This window comes from Marmota flaviventris, chromosome 6, assembly GCF_047511675.1.
Source record: "Marmota flaviventris isolate mMarFla1 chromosome 6, mMarFla1.hap1, whole genome shotgun sequence".
NCBI lineage: Eukaryota > Metazoa > Chordata > Mammalia > Rodentia > Sciuridae > Marmota > Marmota flaviventris.
In genome coordinates, this window is record NC_092503.1 from 37,848,629 (window position 1) to 37,864,242 (window position 15,614).

The 15,614-nt window shown below is 37.2% G+C and overlaps 1 protein-coding gene across 5 annotated transcripts in view; it reads right to left on the minus strand.

The window, feature by feature from the left end:
* The window catches only part of Ncoa7 (nuclear receptor coactivator 7), a 144,013-nt gene that overhangs the window by 53,177 nt on the left and 75,222 nt on the right, over positions 1-15,614 (minus strand). For 4 of the 5 annotated variants that reach the window (XM_071613058.1, XM_071613059.1, XM_027947379.2 and 1 more), the window contains exon 4: positions 3,787-3,866. In XM_071613058.1, coding sequence (XP_071469159.1) covers positions 3,787-3,866 — 80 coding nt within the window. Of the gene's footprint in view, positions 1-3,786; positions 3,867-8,615; positions 8,690-15,614 lie in introns of all 5 variants that reach the window. The other variant, XM_071613060.1, reaches the window with a different exon arrangement.

Sequence of the window (15,614 nt, forward strand, 5' to 3'; positions counted from 1 at the left end):
AATCCTGTGATAAACAGTATTAAATCTGTTCATGATATGAGTAAATAAACAAGCAAAAGTTCTATCCAGAGGTACTAGATAAACAGTGACTATATTCTCAATTCTTACTAAAACCATGCAAAAGCAATCTTAAGTACAATTCATTTCTGAACTCTCTTTCCTCCAGATTTCACTGTCTACTAATAGACGTCTAATTTTACATTGGCATAATGAGATCTAATATGTAGGAAATTCAACTTATGTAAGGAGAAAAGAAAAAAAAACACATATGTAATATCCACCCATAGCGGAAGTGGGGCTACTTTCTCTTGTGGTTTTCTGTCCATTTACTTGTCTCTCCATTGTACTACCAGTAACTTGCTAATGGCTGTTGACCCCATGTTCAGCACAGTGCCTGAGACACACAGACGGCAATCTATTGATAAATGAGTACTAAAGATGGCAAGAAACACTGAAAAGTTACCAAGAGTTTTTCACTATCATTAAAAGGACAATTTTCCATGGTCAACGAAATTAGTGTTAGTCTTTCAGTCTATGAAACTTGAGACCTATGTTCCAGGTGTACACTTTTCATGCCTTTCATAACTGAGGAGGAATTGTAAGAGAGAGTAGTGAAAAGACAAGAAACAACATAGTAAAAAATGCACCACTCAAAAAAAAAATTGGTTTTCTGCAGTCATGTCAGTCTCCAGGAATGGCCTCCCCATCCAGAGTCACAAGATGAATTTGTGGGAGGTGAATTTTATGACTGTCACTGAATAGTTCCCATTGATAGCCCAGGGTTAAGATGGGTGGCAATCTCTAAGCAACACTGAATCTATCAGGTGGGTTTTAAATTATGGGCAAATTTGAGGTGTCTAAGGAGAGTATGGACTGACAAGAAGGTAAAGATGCAAAATTCAAATTAAACTCCATTGCCCTCAGAATCAAAAGGACCAACACAATGGACCATCTCAGACTAATAAAAGGTAATAGTTATAAATCACGCTGAAAACTGTGTCAAATCTTTTCAATAAGTTTTTAATTTTTGGTGTGAAAAACTGAAAATCTAAGCAACATGCCCTACATCAACCCTGGGCATAATAATCTCTACTAAAACTAAAGTAAAAATAGTTTTAAAAATATTTTCCCAATATTGGATATTGATCTAATATACTCAGCACAGAGGTTTTCAAGGTTTAGAGCAGGTACAAGATACAGATTGCAAATGCTGACTCTAGAATCAGATGGCTGGATTTGAGTTTTAGATCAGTAATTTGCTGGTTGTACAACTTTTGGACCACTCTGTGTCTGCTTCTCAATCCATCAAATAGAGATAATCATAATATCTGCTTTATAGCACCAGCTTCATGATAAGTGATCAATACAATTGTTTCATATTTTTATGAGTAAAACCTGTAAAAGATCCTGTATGCAGAGAGTTCAAGGAAAGAGAAAATCTTTAATTATCTGCAACTATCACATAAAGATTAAATGTGCATATAGAATTAGACCACAAAGACACTGATAGGGATGCTTAAAACTAAACCAAAATGCTTGAACATCCACTTCTCGGTATCAATATAAACAATTCAGTAAATGCTAGCATAAAGTCATCTTTTATTTCCAATGACAAGGATAAAAATAACTTGCTAAAATTAATCTCCATAACATACATAATGCATATCTGCTTTACTAATTTGATCATTTGTTTATATTTGTTAACTAATTTGGAGGTTGACTTTTACTTTTATTTTATTGTTTAGTATACACTACATAGAGCAACTCCTAATAAATAGTACTTCTTAGTTCTTTGGATAGGCTTGTGAATCAATTATTGGATACACACAGGTCTTAAGGACTATGGCTTTAGAATTAATGTTCTCAATGACAAATAATGTAATAATGTTCAACAGTGCTAGTTCATAATGAATTAAAATAGACCTATCACTGAGTAACCCATTCACACCAAGCCTTGGATTAATAAGATTCAGCTCCTGGTTTCCAGGAGCTCATGGTGCAGTGAGAGCTGAGTACATCACACTAAGTGTGGGGCTGTGGTAACGGATACATGCCTCACATCATTCACCTATTGATTCAACAATATGGGAGCCTACACCCTGCCAGGTGCCAAGAATATCATACAAAAAGGGGTCTAGTCTCACTTCATAGATATAAGAATTAAAGCATGAAATAGACATTAAAATAACAATCACAGTTAGAAATAATGTTAAAGTGGCATAATTTATGTAAAGAATGTGATTCTATGAGAGAATTAAATGAAGGGATCTGGCCTAGATTGCTGGATGGCCACAGGAGGGAGGAATAAATAGAGAGAGTTAGGGGAACAAAATATCAAGGATAAGGGTCTGGCTTGTACAAATATATGCACCATAGAGCCATTGCTTCTGGAAAAAGGACCAAGCATGGAAGAATAAGTGAGTATTTTGAGTGGGCAACTGCATATATGCTTTGGCTCTCATAAAGGGTGCCTAGAATAGAGACCTACACTTGGTAGGCATTGTCATATTTACAGATAATTCAAGTCATCAGTTTGGTGGTTCTAGCAGAGGACACAGCTACAAGTATGCCTTTAAGGGTGAAAGTAGTCTTCTTCTATTGGGAAATGTTGTCTTCATTAACCCACTTTCAGGTAGGTAACTTGGAATGGGGAGGGAAGGGGACACCTGACTAGCAGCCAGATCAGCCTAAGCAATACTGGCCACCATCTACCCCCAAATCATTGGTTTACATAAATTTGCTCAAGGAGAAAATATGGAGGGAAAAGAAATGAACTAAAATAGGTCCTAAGAAGCTTCATTATTTTACGGGTATACAAGAAGAATATAGCTAAGGGGCAAGATAGAAATCTTCAGAGAGAAACATGTAAATCTAGTAGTATTAAGAAACATTCATAGACACTTCTCAGAAGGTGATATACAATCAATCAACAAATATATGAAAAAATGTTCAACCTCTCTAACAATGAGAGAAATGCAAATCAAAACTACTCTAAGATTTCATCTCACTCCAGTCAGAATGGCAACTATTATGAAGACAAATAACTAAGTGTTGGCGAGGATGTGGGGAAAAAGGTACACTCATACATTGCTGGTAGGACTGCAAAATGGTGCAGCCAATATTGAAAGCACTATGGATATTCCTTGAAAAACTGGGAATGGAACCACCTTTTGACCCAGCTATCTCAGTTCTTGGATTATACGCAAAGGACTTAAAAATACCATACTACAGGGTCACAGTCACATCAATGTATACTGAAGCACAATTCACAATAGCTAAACTGTGGAACCAACCTAGATGCCCTTCAGTAGATGAATGGATAAAAAAAATGTAGTATATATACACAATGAAATATTACTCAGCAAAAAGAGAATAAAATCATGGCATTTGCAGGTAAATGAATAGAGTTAGAGAAGATAATGCTAAGAGAAGTTAGCCAATTCCAAAAAACCAAATGCCAAATGTTTTCTTTGATATAAGGAGGCTGATTCATAGTGGAGTTGGGAGGGGGAGCACGGGAAGGTTAGATGAACTCTAGATAGGGCAAAGGGGTGGGAGAGGAAGGGAGGGGGCAAGAGGGTAGGAAAGATGGTTGAATGAGATGGGCATCATTACTCTAAGAACATGTATGAAGACATGAATGGTGTGAATACATTTTCCATACAACCAGAGATATGAAAAATTGTGCTCCATATGTGTAATATGAATTATAATGCATTCTGCTGTCATATACAATAAATTAGAATTAAAAAAAAGAAACATTCATATTCCCCTGTTTATACTTACAGTGTATTCCATGGTGCCGTGGGGCTTCTGAACCACCATCTTCTTCTCTTTTTTATCATGTGTTTTATTTTGATTGTCATCTAAAGAACAAATTATATGTAAATGAAAAATTTCATTGTCAGGATTGAAGATGGACTAAATCTACATTGTATGAAAATCTACTGTTAAATTGAATAAAACCCCAAAAATGATACTAATAGAAAAATGGACTAAGGGCAAAAAAGACCACACTCCAGAAGCATATTATTCATCACTGGAACTCCTGAATAAATGATTAATATTAAATATGTTTAAATAATACAAATATAAACAAGAAGGTCATGCTTTACAATAATAATAGTCTAAATAGTAATGAATAACAATGTCGAACTTAGAGCAAAACCAGTATAATCACTATATAAATAGTGCATAAATCAGTTCAGTCCTTTTAGAAAGTGATTTGGCAATATGTAGCCACAGTTATAAAAATGTTTCTTCTCTCAACCCATAGTCCTTCCTTAATATATCCCAACAGCTGGGCATTGTGACACATGCCTACAATCTCAGTAACTTGTGAGACTGAGTAAGGTTGTAAGTTTGAGGCCAGCCTCAGTAACTCAGCAAGATCCTGTCTCAGAATGAAACATAAAAAGGGCTGGGAATGTAGCTCAGTGGCAAAGTGCCTTGGGTGGTTCAATTCCCAGAACAAAAAATAAATAAATAATTTTTAAAAATCATCCTAAAGACAGAGTCAAAAGAAAAAGCACAGTGTATGTCAAGTATATGGTTATTAAAAATATTTATAAAGATAAAAATTTAGAAAGACCTACACATCTAACAACATTAAGTTGGATCATAGATTTTGCTGTTTTTAAAAATGGTTAACCACTAGCAACTGCATATGACTTAAATTAATTGTTACGGTTAAATACATCTCAGTACATTAATCCAGATATCATAAAACATACAGATTTTGCCATGGATAAAAAATTTAAGGACAGCAAGAAGGTAAAACTGAATTAACCAAGAAAAGATGCTCCAACTTGCATATGAGCAGAATGCAAATTAAAACCAGGTATCATTTTCTACTTATTAGGCTGAAAAAAATCAGAAAGCTGGATATTCTTATGCTGGCAGAAACATGAACTGCTACTAAGAATGTAAATTGTTTCAGTCATTCCAGCAAATTAAGCATACACAGTCTGCCTTCGAGTAGCCTATCCCAACAGATACACATCCTTTCCACGAGCAATTCATTTTATACGTGCCATAATGATCTGTTTCATCCCAATGTCTTCTGAGGCAGTGGGAAACTGCAGGGCTGGGGGCAGTGTAAGTAAAATTTATAGCTATGATCTGGGATTCCAGTCAATAATTAGAAACAACAAGCCAGGCGTATACATAGCAGCAAGTTTACATCAAGAGAAACAGAATGGTGGGTATAAAACAGTATTATTTATGTACATCTAAAACAGATGGATGTAAAACAACCACAAACATTTTTCAAGGATATGTAAAAATAAAAGCCTGTCACACTGATCATAACAGAATGACATGGAGTAGGGAGGGGAAATGAGGATAAAGGGGAAATGAATAAAGAAGTAAAAAGGAGCCCAGCCCTGAGCTGTGATGAGAAGTGGAATTAACTCAGCCACTACATCTGAGGTCCCACAAACACACACACACACACACACACACACACACACACACAATACCATTTCATCTATATAATAAATATAGGGCTACTGGGTGAGAACTGAAGGTAACAAAGAATCTGGAGAACAGATCATTCACATAGGATTTACCTGGCTTTTAACTATCTCCTTTATACCGTTTAAAATTATAAGCCAAGAGAAAAAAAAAATAAAGATGCTGCCATAAGAATCCTGTTCTAGTCATTTATACATTCAAATCAGATCCATTCAGAGAACTAGAGACCCTGATAATTCCTCTAGACTAATTAAAAAAAAAAAAAAAAACTCCCTTCTTTTAAGTGGCCATATCTAAATTGCTTCAGGAAGATGGGACTCAGGATTGTGGCTTCTATATCTCTAGAAAAGAAGATTCTACACAGCCTCACTTCAAAAAACCCAATTACAATATTTTATAAATCTTATGAAAATGTAAAAAACTGGGTTGCCTTGTTCCTGACAGGTAAACAATACAATGTTAACAACACTCTTCCTTTATCTCCTTCTACAGAATCAGAAGGTGGATACCCCAGGCTAAGATTCCAAGATGAATTCTTCCAAAGCTTCCTTTCGCAGTTCACCAATTCATTCCTTTTCACATCATATCCCCATTTTCTCTGTGGCACACTCTGTCCTCACAACATCATAAACAGCTGTCACCTGACGTCCTCCTGCCGTCAGAACAAGCTTTTTATATTCTTTGGTAGGTGCTTCCTATTTCTAGATCCCAAGCTAGGCTTCCTTCTTATCTGCGGCAGCTCCTGGTCCATGCCTTTCCATAAGCTGCATATAGCTATCTCTGGTCCCAGTGGGGAGCACTCTCACAAGCTACCAATTCAGGAGCATTTACCTATGCCCAGCTGCAAAATAAAAATGTGTGCTAGGGGGTTGGGGTTTGGCTCAGTGGTAGAGCCCTTGCCTAGCATGTGTGAGGCACTGGGTTCGATTCTCAGCACCACATATAAATAAATGAAATAAAGGCCAATTGACAACTAAAGAATATTTTTAAAAATGTGTGCTAGTTGAACTTTTCAGGATGAACTTAAATATGTGCACTCGAAATAGTACAAAAATTAATTACTTTCCACTGGCACAGGTGGATAGGAAGAGAAAAATTTCAAAAACACAACATTACAAATAACAAAACAAACAAACAAACAAATGTCCCTATTGAGTCTAAGATTCTGAAATCCTTGAGGTGTATAGACTGTGATACATCCATTTTTGAATGTCTTGAGCCTTGACATACATGGTTGAATGAACTTTCCAATACAGTCAATGAGCCTGACATGTTTGATTGCAGGTTAATACTTGTCACTGAAATAATGTCACACTGGACAAATCATATGCACCTGTCAAAGCCACAAACCAAACACTATGTTTTACAGTTGGCTCAAAAGAAAAAAACAGGAGTAATTGGCAAATATAAAGATTAAATTTAATTTTCTACATGTTATTATAACACAAGGTAAGGTTTATATTGCTTTTTTTTTTTTTTGCAGTGAGTTATAAAGATATCCAACTATGTGTCTCGATGAAGGCAACCCTGTGTGTCTTACCAAGGACGAGGCATGAACCGTCACAGGAACGACTGCTTTGCTGTGCTTCAAGATGGGGCTTCAACTCCAGTGTTTTAGTTAGGTGAGGACCGAAGACACGGACACAATTGTCCCCCAGTGACCCTGACACCTACACTTCTAGCCTCAGCTTCCTCATAGCCCTTTATACTTACTAAATTCTGACACTTTCCCTTGCTTTCAGGAATTCTGAGTCAAATGATGTCAAAGTATCTACTGCCTGAGGGGAAAGCTGGCCAGATGCTCCTTAGGGATTATTCTGAGTAAAGCAACTAAACCTCTCACCGGCCCCACCTGTGAAATGAAGTCCTCAAAGCTGGTTTTGCCCTCAGTATTTCTAATAAGGAAGTACTTGTGACAAAATTGACGAAAACCCTCGAGGAACAAAACACAGGCCCTTCAGCCTAGCCTGTCTTTTTCTGCATACATCCTAGAGGTGGGAACTGGAGTGGGGAGTAGGAACAGGCTCTCTGCCTTGACCTCAAACCATGTGGGCCTTGGTGTCCTGCCACTTCCCTTCCCACCCTGTAAGAGAGCCCGGAATGTCCAGAACATGAGGCTGTTGGCTCCTGCATTTGAGAAGATGTCAGATAAAAGTTTACTGAAAGGAAACTTTTTCTCTCTGGGCAGTGGGGCTAAAGGAAGGAGATCCAGAAGTGCCTCTGGGGCAGGGGCACAGAGACAGGTTCAGGAGGGATCATTTGCAGTGGTGACCTGTGAAGTCTCGGATGATACTATGACTACAAAGAGAATACATTTTTTGGAGAAGGGCTGAGGCTTGAGAATATCATCTAAAGAAAGCTTAGATTTGGTGAATAAAAAGAAGTGAAACTGGGGCTAGGTTGTGGCTCAGCAGTAGAGCACTGGCCTAGCACATGTGAGGAACTGGGTTCGATCCTCAGCACCACATACACATAAATAAAAGAAAGTTATTGTGTCCATCTACAACTAAAGTAAAATATATATTTTTAAAAAGTGAAACTAATAAAAGAGAAAAGCAATTTTTGGGATGGGAGAGTGAGTACAGTATCACATAGGCCATGGGTGAAGGGAGGAAGGGAAGGGAGGTGTTCTCTACACTGTCAAATGCTGCACAGAGGCTGAGAGGTGGAAATCTGGGAACAGATAACTGGAGGTCACACAGAGCTGCTGAAAGTGGAGGAAACCCCTGAGAGGGACGACAGCAGGGGTAAGGTCAACTGCTAAAATGTAATGGGGTAAAGACAGGATTGGGGAGCAAAAGGAATTAGAAGTTGGGAGAGCTATTATGGCAAGAATAAGGTTGTGATCATTTGAACATGGAGAACGAATACAACAATAAGGGTTCCTCCCCAGGGTGGGGTCTCACCAGGTGACAGGCCATATGAGAAGTAAGTAGATAAACTGCTGAAATGTCACCAGGAGATTTTTTGATGGATGCAAAGAGGAGGGCAGCTGAGACTCAACCAGTGGCCGAGGAGGGTTAGTGAGAGGCTGGAGGAGTTAGAACGGCAAGATGAATGAGTTTCCTATTGCTGCTGTAACAAAATACCACAAATTTAGTGGTTCAAAATTAAAAATAAAATCAGAGGTACTGTCTTACAGTTTCACAGGTTAGACACTGTTTTCCCTCTGGAGCTTCTAGGGGAGGATGAGCTTTCTTGTGTTCTCAAACTTCTGTAAGTGATTTAAAAAAAAATATTATTACTATTTTAATCAAGATCCTTTTCTCCATCTGCAAAGCCGGCAGCACTGGCTAAGTTATACTTATGCTGACATTTCTCTAGTTAACTCTCCTCTCCCTCCTCCTATCAGTATTAAGATCACTTGTGATGACTCCAAGGCAACCTCATTAATCCAGGCAGATCTACTTAAGACCAGTTGATTAACCTTAATTCCACCTATAACCTTAATTTACCATTGTCATATAATCTAACAGATTTTGGGTAACAGGATATAGATATCTTGAGGGCTGTTTTTCTGCCTACGCAGATGGAGAACAGATTATGGAAAAACACAAGAAAGGAAGTTGAAATTCATAAAGGGGATTTTTGAGGATTCATAGTTTTTCAGATGTGGCCAATGCATACACTAGAGGGAAAGGTGGGGAGCATTAAAGGATGTGGTACTGGGTAGAGGTTCTGGTTTTGAGAAAAACAGGCAATGAGTCAATACAATGTACATCCAACCTAAGCATCTGTGTCACAGCCACTAGGAACCAGGTGAAGTCAGGATAGTGGACATTAATTATTATTGTATTTGAAAACACAAGCAAAAAAGATAGCTGTGAATTTCTTTCTTGGTTCTCGATTCCATAATTTCTACAGAGACATAGGAAGGAAGGGTAGACAAAAAAGTATGTAGCTTTTAAATTTTTTTTTTCTGTTTTTATCAATTATATGAACAATCAAAAAAAGAACTTTGGAAAATTATCAGGTCTTCCAATTTATTAGGAATTGTTCTGTTCTGATCTTATACTTACTTAGTGTGTGTGTGTATTTGTGTGTCCCCTTTTCTCTTTGAATAATCCATCTCTCCCTACCATCTTTCTCTATCACAGAACCATCTGACCAGGGTTCAGGAGGCTCACAGCACAGGGCCCTCCACACCTCGTTGTCTAAAGAGGGAAGATGGTTTCCATGGCATCCAAATAAGGGAAAATTAGGCAAAATTGTCTGTGTCTATCCTGTTCATTTATGAACAGGAGAATCTGTTTCCAATGACAGGCCTCTACCTATACTGGAAATTTATGCTTTCAGCTATGACAGTTTGGTGACATTAACCGGAAAATCAGCTCATATGCCATCTCCTTTGTGCCACCAAACATCTTTCTGATTACTCTTTGGCTTAGGGGTCCAAATGAGCTGAGTTCAATGTGTGAATGCATTTCTGTAGTTGTGTGATGTTAAGCAAGTTATTTGGAGTCTTTGTGCCTCAATTTCTTCATCTGTAAAATGCAGAGCTATCTTATATTGTTGAGAAAATTAGAAGATGAACACAGTGAAAATCTCAGAGCCTGGTGGAGAGTAAGTGCTTCATAAACATTATTATCATTAATAACAATCCCCTCATTGTAAATATCTATTTGAACAGAATTGTGTGTTGAAAGAATTATGACATATCAGCAAAAAGGTTTTATTCCAGAAATGCAGCAGTAATAGACTATTGATATAGATTATTGTAAATTTCTTAAAGGAGAAAAACCTTATTTGATCACTTTGATACATGCCAAAAAAGCATTTGATAAAATTAAACCACCACATCATATTTTTAAATGAGCAGAATGAAAACAACAATAAAAAAACTCCAAGTACTAGAAAACGAAAAATAGAACGAACTTCCTTAACACGATGATGAATTTTTAGTTATTCCTTGATATTCATTAGCAATATCCTTCTCAGAAAGTAATGAAACCCTAAAGAGATATCAAAAGAAATTTCCTAGCTGGGCACAGTGGCCCATGCCTGTAATCCCAGTGGCTTGGGAGGCAGAGGCAGGAGGATGATGAGTTCAAAACCAGCCTCAACAAAGGTGAGGCATTAAACAACTCAGTGAGACCCTGTCTCTAAATAAAATACAAAATAGATCTGGGGATGTGGCTCAGTGGTCTAGAGCCCAAGTTCAATCTCCAATACCAAAAAAAAAAAAAAAAAAAAAGCAATTTCTTCACAGGAATGAAAACTGAATGACTCTATGACATCACCTCCAGGTCTGCAGTAGCTGTCTGATTACTAAGTTCTGCCTAAACAAAAAAGTTTCTGTGAGGCCCTTGCCCTCCAGCTCTATAGAAGAGATTCCACGGGTGCAGGGGGAGAACTCTCCCCAAGCACTGGCAAGCTCCACCTCACTTCTTTTGCTCTCGCGTTGTGCTGTGGAAGACAAGGGCCTAAGAGCGATTCCTGTGAAGCTCTTAAGGCTTTCTGGACATGGTATCTACAATCCCACCAAATTCAATATAGAGGCTAGCCTAACATCATGTGAGGCCAAGTCAGAAGTATTTAAAGTCATAAAGCAAAATCGGTAATGGAGATAAATTCAGAGACACCATAAACACCATGGAGACAGCTTGGAAACCCCAAAGAGAAAGAGGTAATCCCTGCCCCTCATAGGAAGGGCACTTTTCACAACATTGTGAGGCAACAACTGGAACTGTTGATTATTAAATTATTAATTATTAAATGAGGTTGGGTGAACATTGGCTATAATTTGGAGAAAAACATTTCAGGGACCTGAGTGTTTGTAAATGGTCTCTTAAGAAATAAAGCCCTCCTAAAGTTCTTATATCAGAAACCAAAAACAAATATTAAGAAAATAATAATAAAATAACAAGCCATGGGTGTGACTCAGTAGGAGAATGCCCGCCTAGCATGCACATGGCCCTGAGTTCTATCCCTAGCACTGCCAAAAAAAAAAAAAGTAAAACACTAACCAGTATCAAGATAAGAATTTGTACTTTCATAGTTTATACTTGGCTTTGCCCTGAAATATCCATTTAAAGCAACAGATAAAAGAGTTTTAAATACTGAAAAGAAAGAAAGAAAAACTTTATTATTAGTAGATGAATTGTCTACCAGAAGAACCAATATTATTATAAAAATGTCAAAAATTCATAAAACTTGCTCATTAAAGGGGTCAGATATGATTCTTTTTAATGTGATGGAAGTCTCATGCATAGTGGTATTCAGCTATAAGATATCAAGGGATAAATACAATTAACTTTCTCTCTCTACATACACACACACACACACACACACACACACACATCATGTATATGTATAAAATTAAAAAGCCTGCTGGTTACAGTGGTGCACACCTGTAATCCCAGCAGCACCAAAGGCTGAGACAGGAGGATTGCAAGTTCAAAGCCAGTCTCAGAAACTTGCTAGGCCCTAAGCAACTTGGTGAGACCCTGTCTCAAAATAACAACAACAAAAATATTGGGCTGGGGATGTGCTTTAGTAGTTGAGTTCCCCTGGGTTCAATCCCAGTACCAAAAATAAAAATAAAAAGCTTTATTGAGGTATATAAGTGGAAGCTTGGGTAAAGGCAGAGACATAATGCTCTTATACAGGAAATCTCATCTTATAAGATTTCATTTTCTCTTCAAATCAATGTTTATATTAAGTGTCATTTAAAAAAATAAAATTGTTTTGGTGAAGGTACACTTGCCAAATTGACAACCAGGTTTATCTAGAAGCATATATACATATGACTATCCAAAATTATGTTTAAAAGAGAAATGATGGTAGGAACATTCTACTGATGTAAAAGCCACAACAAGAAAACCATTGCAGCAACATGACTAAAAAACAAGAATTAAGGTAAAACAAAAGAACCATTATAAATCAGTGAGAAAAAAATTGGCTTTTTCCATAAAACCCTGTAACTTCAGGTTAGTGGGCTGGCTCGTTATTGGGCAAATAGCAAAAGCATTGAAGCCTGACCCTTAATCACCATGCAAACTTGTGTAAGTGACTTTACTTCATTGAAGACAATTTCCTAGTGTATAAAATGGGGATGGTATTGGACTCCCACAAAGGGTTACTATAAGAAATAGATGAGCCAATTCAGGAAAAGGAATTTGCACTGAGAGAAGCAAGGACTCAAAGAACATTAAAGATTATTATTAAATGGGATTAGGTAAACATTGGCTGAGATTTGAGAAAATTTCTATCACTCTCGAATCCATGCAGATAGATTCAGGATTTAATAAAGAGTCCCAGCTACTCAGAAAACTGAGGCAGGGGGATCACTTGAGCCTAGGAGGTTGGGGTCAGCCTGGGCAACAGAATGAGATTCTGATTCCTTTAAAAGATTTAAAAATAAAAAATAAAGTTACAAATAACTTTGAAGAAAACTTACTTGCTTAAAGAAATAATTTGGTCTTTATTGGTGACACACACTTCTTAATTACTGGCTTGAATGTAAAAAGCACAATTAAAATGTTCAATGCTGTTTAGCATCTTAAGAGTACCTTCTGGAAAATCTAAGTCACAAACTGTTACAGTGGGAAAAAAAAATGTGTCAAGGAAGAAATAATTCTATATTTTATCCTCTGACAGATGTCAGGGAGTATGTGACACTTCCCTTCCTCCAAGCATGTCACAAGAAATATGTTTTAAAAATTTGTTAGTAGTATTTGATATTATTTAATATTGTTAATATTTTACTAACATGAGTATGTCATAACCAAAACTCTATAATGCATGTGCCTCAAGGGCAGGGAAGTTGTCTACTTCAGGAAATGCTTCACCTCAGAATTTAATAGGACCTGCACGGAGTAGGCCTCACGTACATGTGGAATGAATGACTAATCCAGGTGACTGTCAACTGAGTAAAGGAAGACACAGGTGACTTTTGATTGTTTGGTCAGCATTCAGTTTATATCACCCATAAAAATCAGTGGGCATTTGGAGTGTAACTACATATGTGCCCAGGTCTAATAATCAATCCCAGCAGTAGTAAGGGTGGTAGTTAATCCCCTGAAGTTTTTGTCTATTCATTCAAATTATAGCTCAGGGGTAAAAGAAACTCTATAATTACTTTGTTCTTCTGTATTAAGAAATAACAGTGTTCCTGGGAAAATTGAGGAGACACTAAAGTTTTATTTAATTTTGACCTTATTTTACTCCCAGAGTTGATCTGGGATTTTCATGCAGAAGAGAGTAGGTATGAATCCCTGCTCCATGCTGACCCATCGTGGACTTTGGCAAACAACTCAGCTTCTCAGCACTTGTAAAAACAGGCTATTACTTCCTGTAGTAGACCACGGTGAGTCGTAAGTTAAATAATGAAATAAGGCATCTCGTCCATAGGGAATACTCCTCCAAAATAGGTTCTTTCTGCTCTTCCCCATGAGGTTGCTTCTCCCCACTTTCCTACTCTTTTGCACCTTTCAAAAGCTCATTTCTTTTTTATAAATGAAACAAGGACTCAATTTGTAAATTTATACTTTAGAAGAAAATATAGGAAATATAAAAAGCCAATTCTACCTAAATCAAAACTATGCAGAATCATGGTCTTAGTTCATTTGGGCTGCTATAAGCATATCAGAAAATGGTATTTTATAAAATATAAAATATCATAAACAACAAATATTTATTTCTCATAGTTTTGGAGACTGGAAAGTCCAAGATCAAGGTGCTGACAAATTTAGAGTCTGGTAAAAATCCTCTCCTGGTTCAGAGATGGCACATGCTCACTGTGTCCTCGCATGGTGGAAGGGACAATGAGGTCTTATTCATAAGGGTTTCACTTTCAGGATATAATGACCTCCCCCAAAACCTCACCACCTAATATCATTACCTTGGGGATGATGATTTCAGTAGATGAATTGGGGGTGGTATACAAATTCAGACCATAGCAATCATTTTTAAATACAGATGAACAAAAAGAAGAAAATACCTCCGTTCAGAGAACCACTGTTTATTTTCTGGTAAATATACTTCCAGCAGCTCTCCAGACTCCATTGTAAATGTAGGTAGGTAAGTTTTTAAAATAAAATTGTAATGATGATCTATAAATATGGCCAATCTACTGTTCTATTATAATAATGTTTTGTGAAGAACTTACATGTCATTAAGTATTTTCCTACATCATTTTAAGATGACACATTGTAATCTACTCTGTCATTTGTTATTTTTATTATCCTGCTACTTTTTAAAAAAAAAAATGTAATGATGGTCATTGTAGTTAAATCTTCTAATATGCTCAACAATAAGGAAACAAAAAAATTGTTTCCTTAGGTGAACTTCTGCAGGCAAAATTGTAGGGTCAAAGGATACGCAAAAAGTACCACTCTTGATAAAAATGACCAAATTGCCCTCCAAAAAGATTCAGCCACATTATTCTCCCATCATCAATATCTTTGTAGTTTGAATATTTATGTTCCCCAAATTCACATGTTCAAATCCTCCTGGTCAAGGACATGGTAATAGGAGATGGAAAGTTTGTGAGGTGATTAGTTCAGACAGAACTCTCATAAATGAGATTAGTGTCCTTATCAGAGAACCTCAAGAGAGACAGACCTCTTGCCACTTCCCCATGTGAGGTGACAACAAGACTAAAATGGCAGACTCTGAGGAAATGGGCTCACACCAGGCTCTGAATTTGCCAGTGCCTTGATCTTGAAATTTCTAGCCTCCAGAATATGAGATCTATCTGTGGTTTATAAGCCACCCAGTCTATGATATTTTGCTATAGCAGCCAAACAGACTAAGACAGAGTCAGGTGTTTTATTTTTCCATGTACTCTGCTCTGATCATTTCTAATTTGATTTTACAACACTTAAAAATCACTGGTCATAAGCTGTTGTCCAACATTTTGGGGTATTCTGTTGCAGTGAAATTTTTCATAATACAAGTTATGGTAAGCACAATACAGGAATCAGGGAATGACACTTGCATGATGCAGACCATTTTTCTTATAATGGGACTAATCCCAGCTCAAGACCATTCAGAGTGGAGCAGGGCTTTTAAGACATTCAGTCATCACACTCCTGTTCCAACAATGACAAGAACAGGTTACAATATACTGTGTTAATGGGAGTACTGGGACTGTGAAACGACAGGGGTAGGGACTGCGAAGGAGTTTCCTTGAGCCA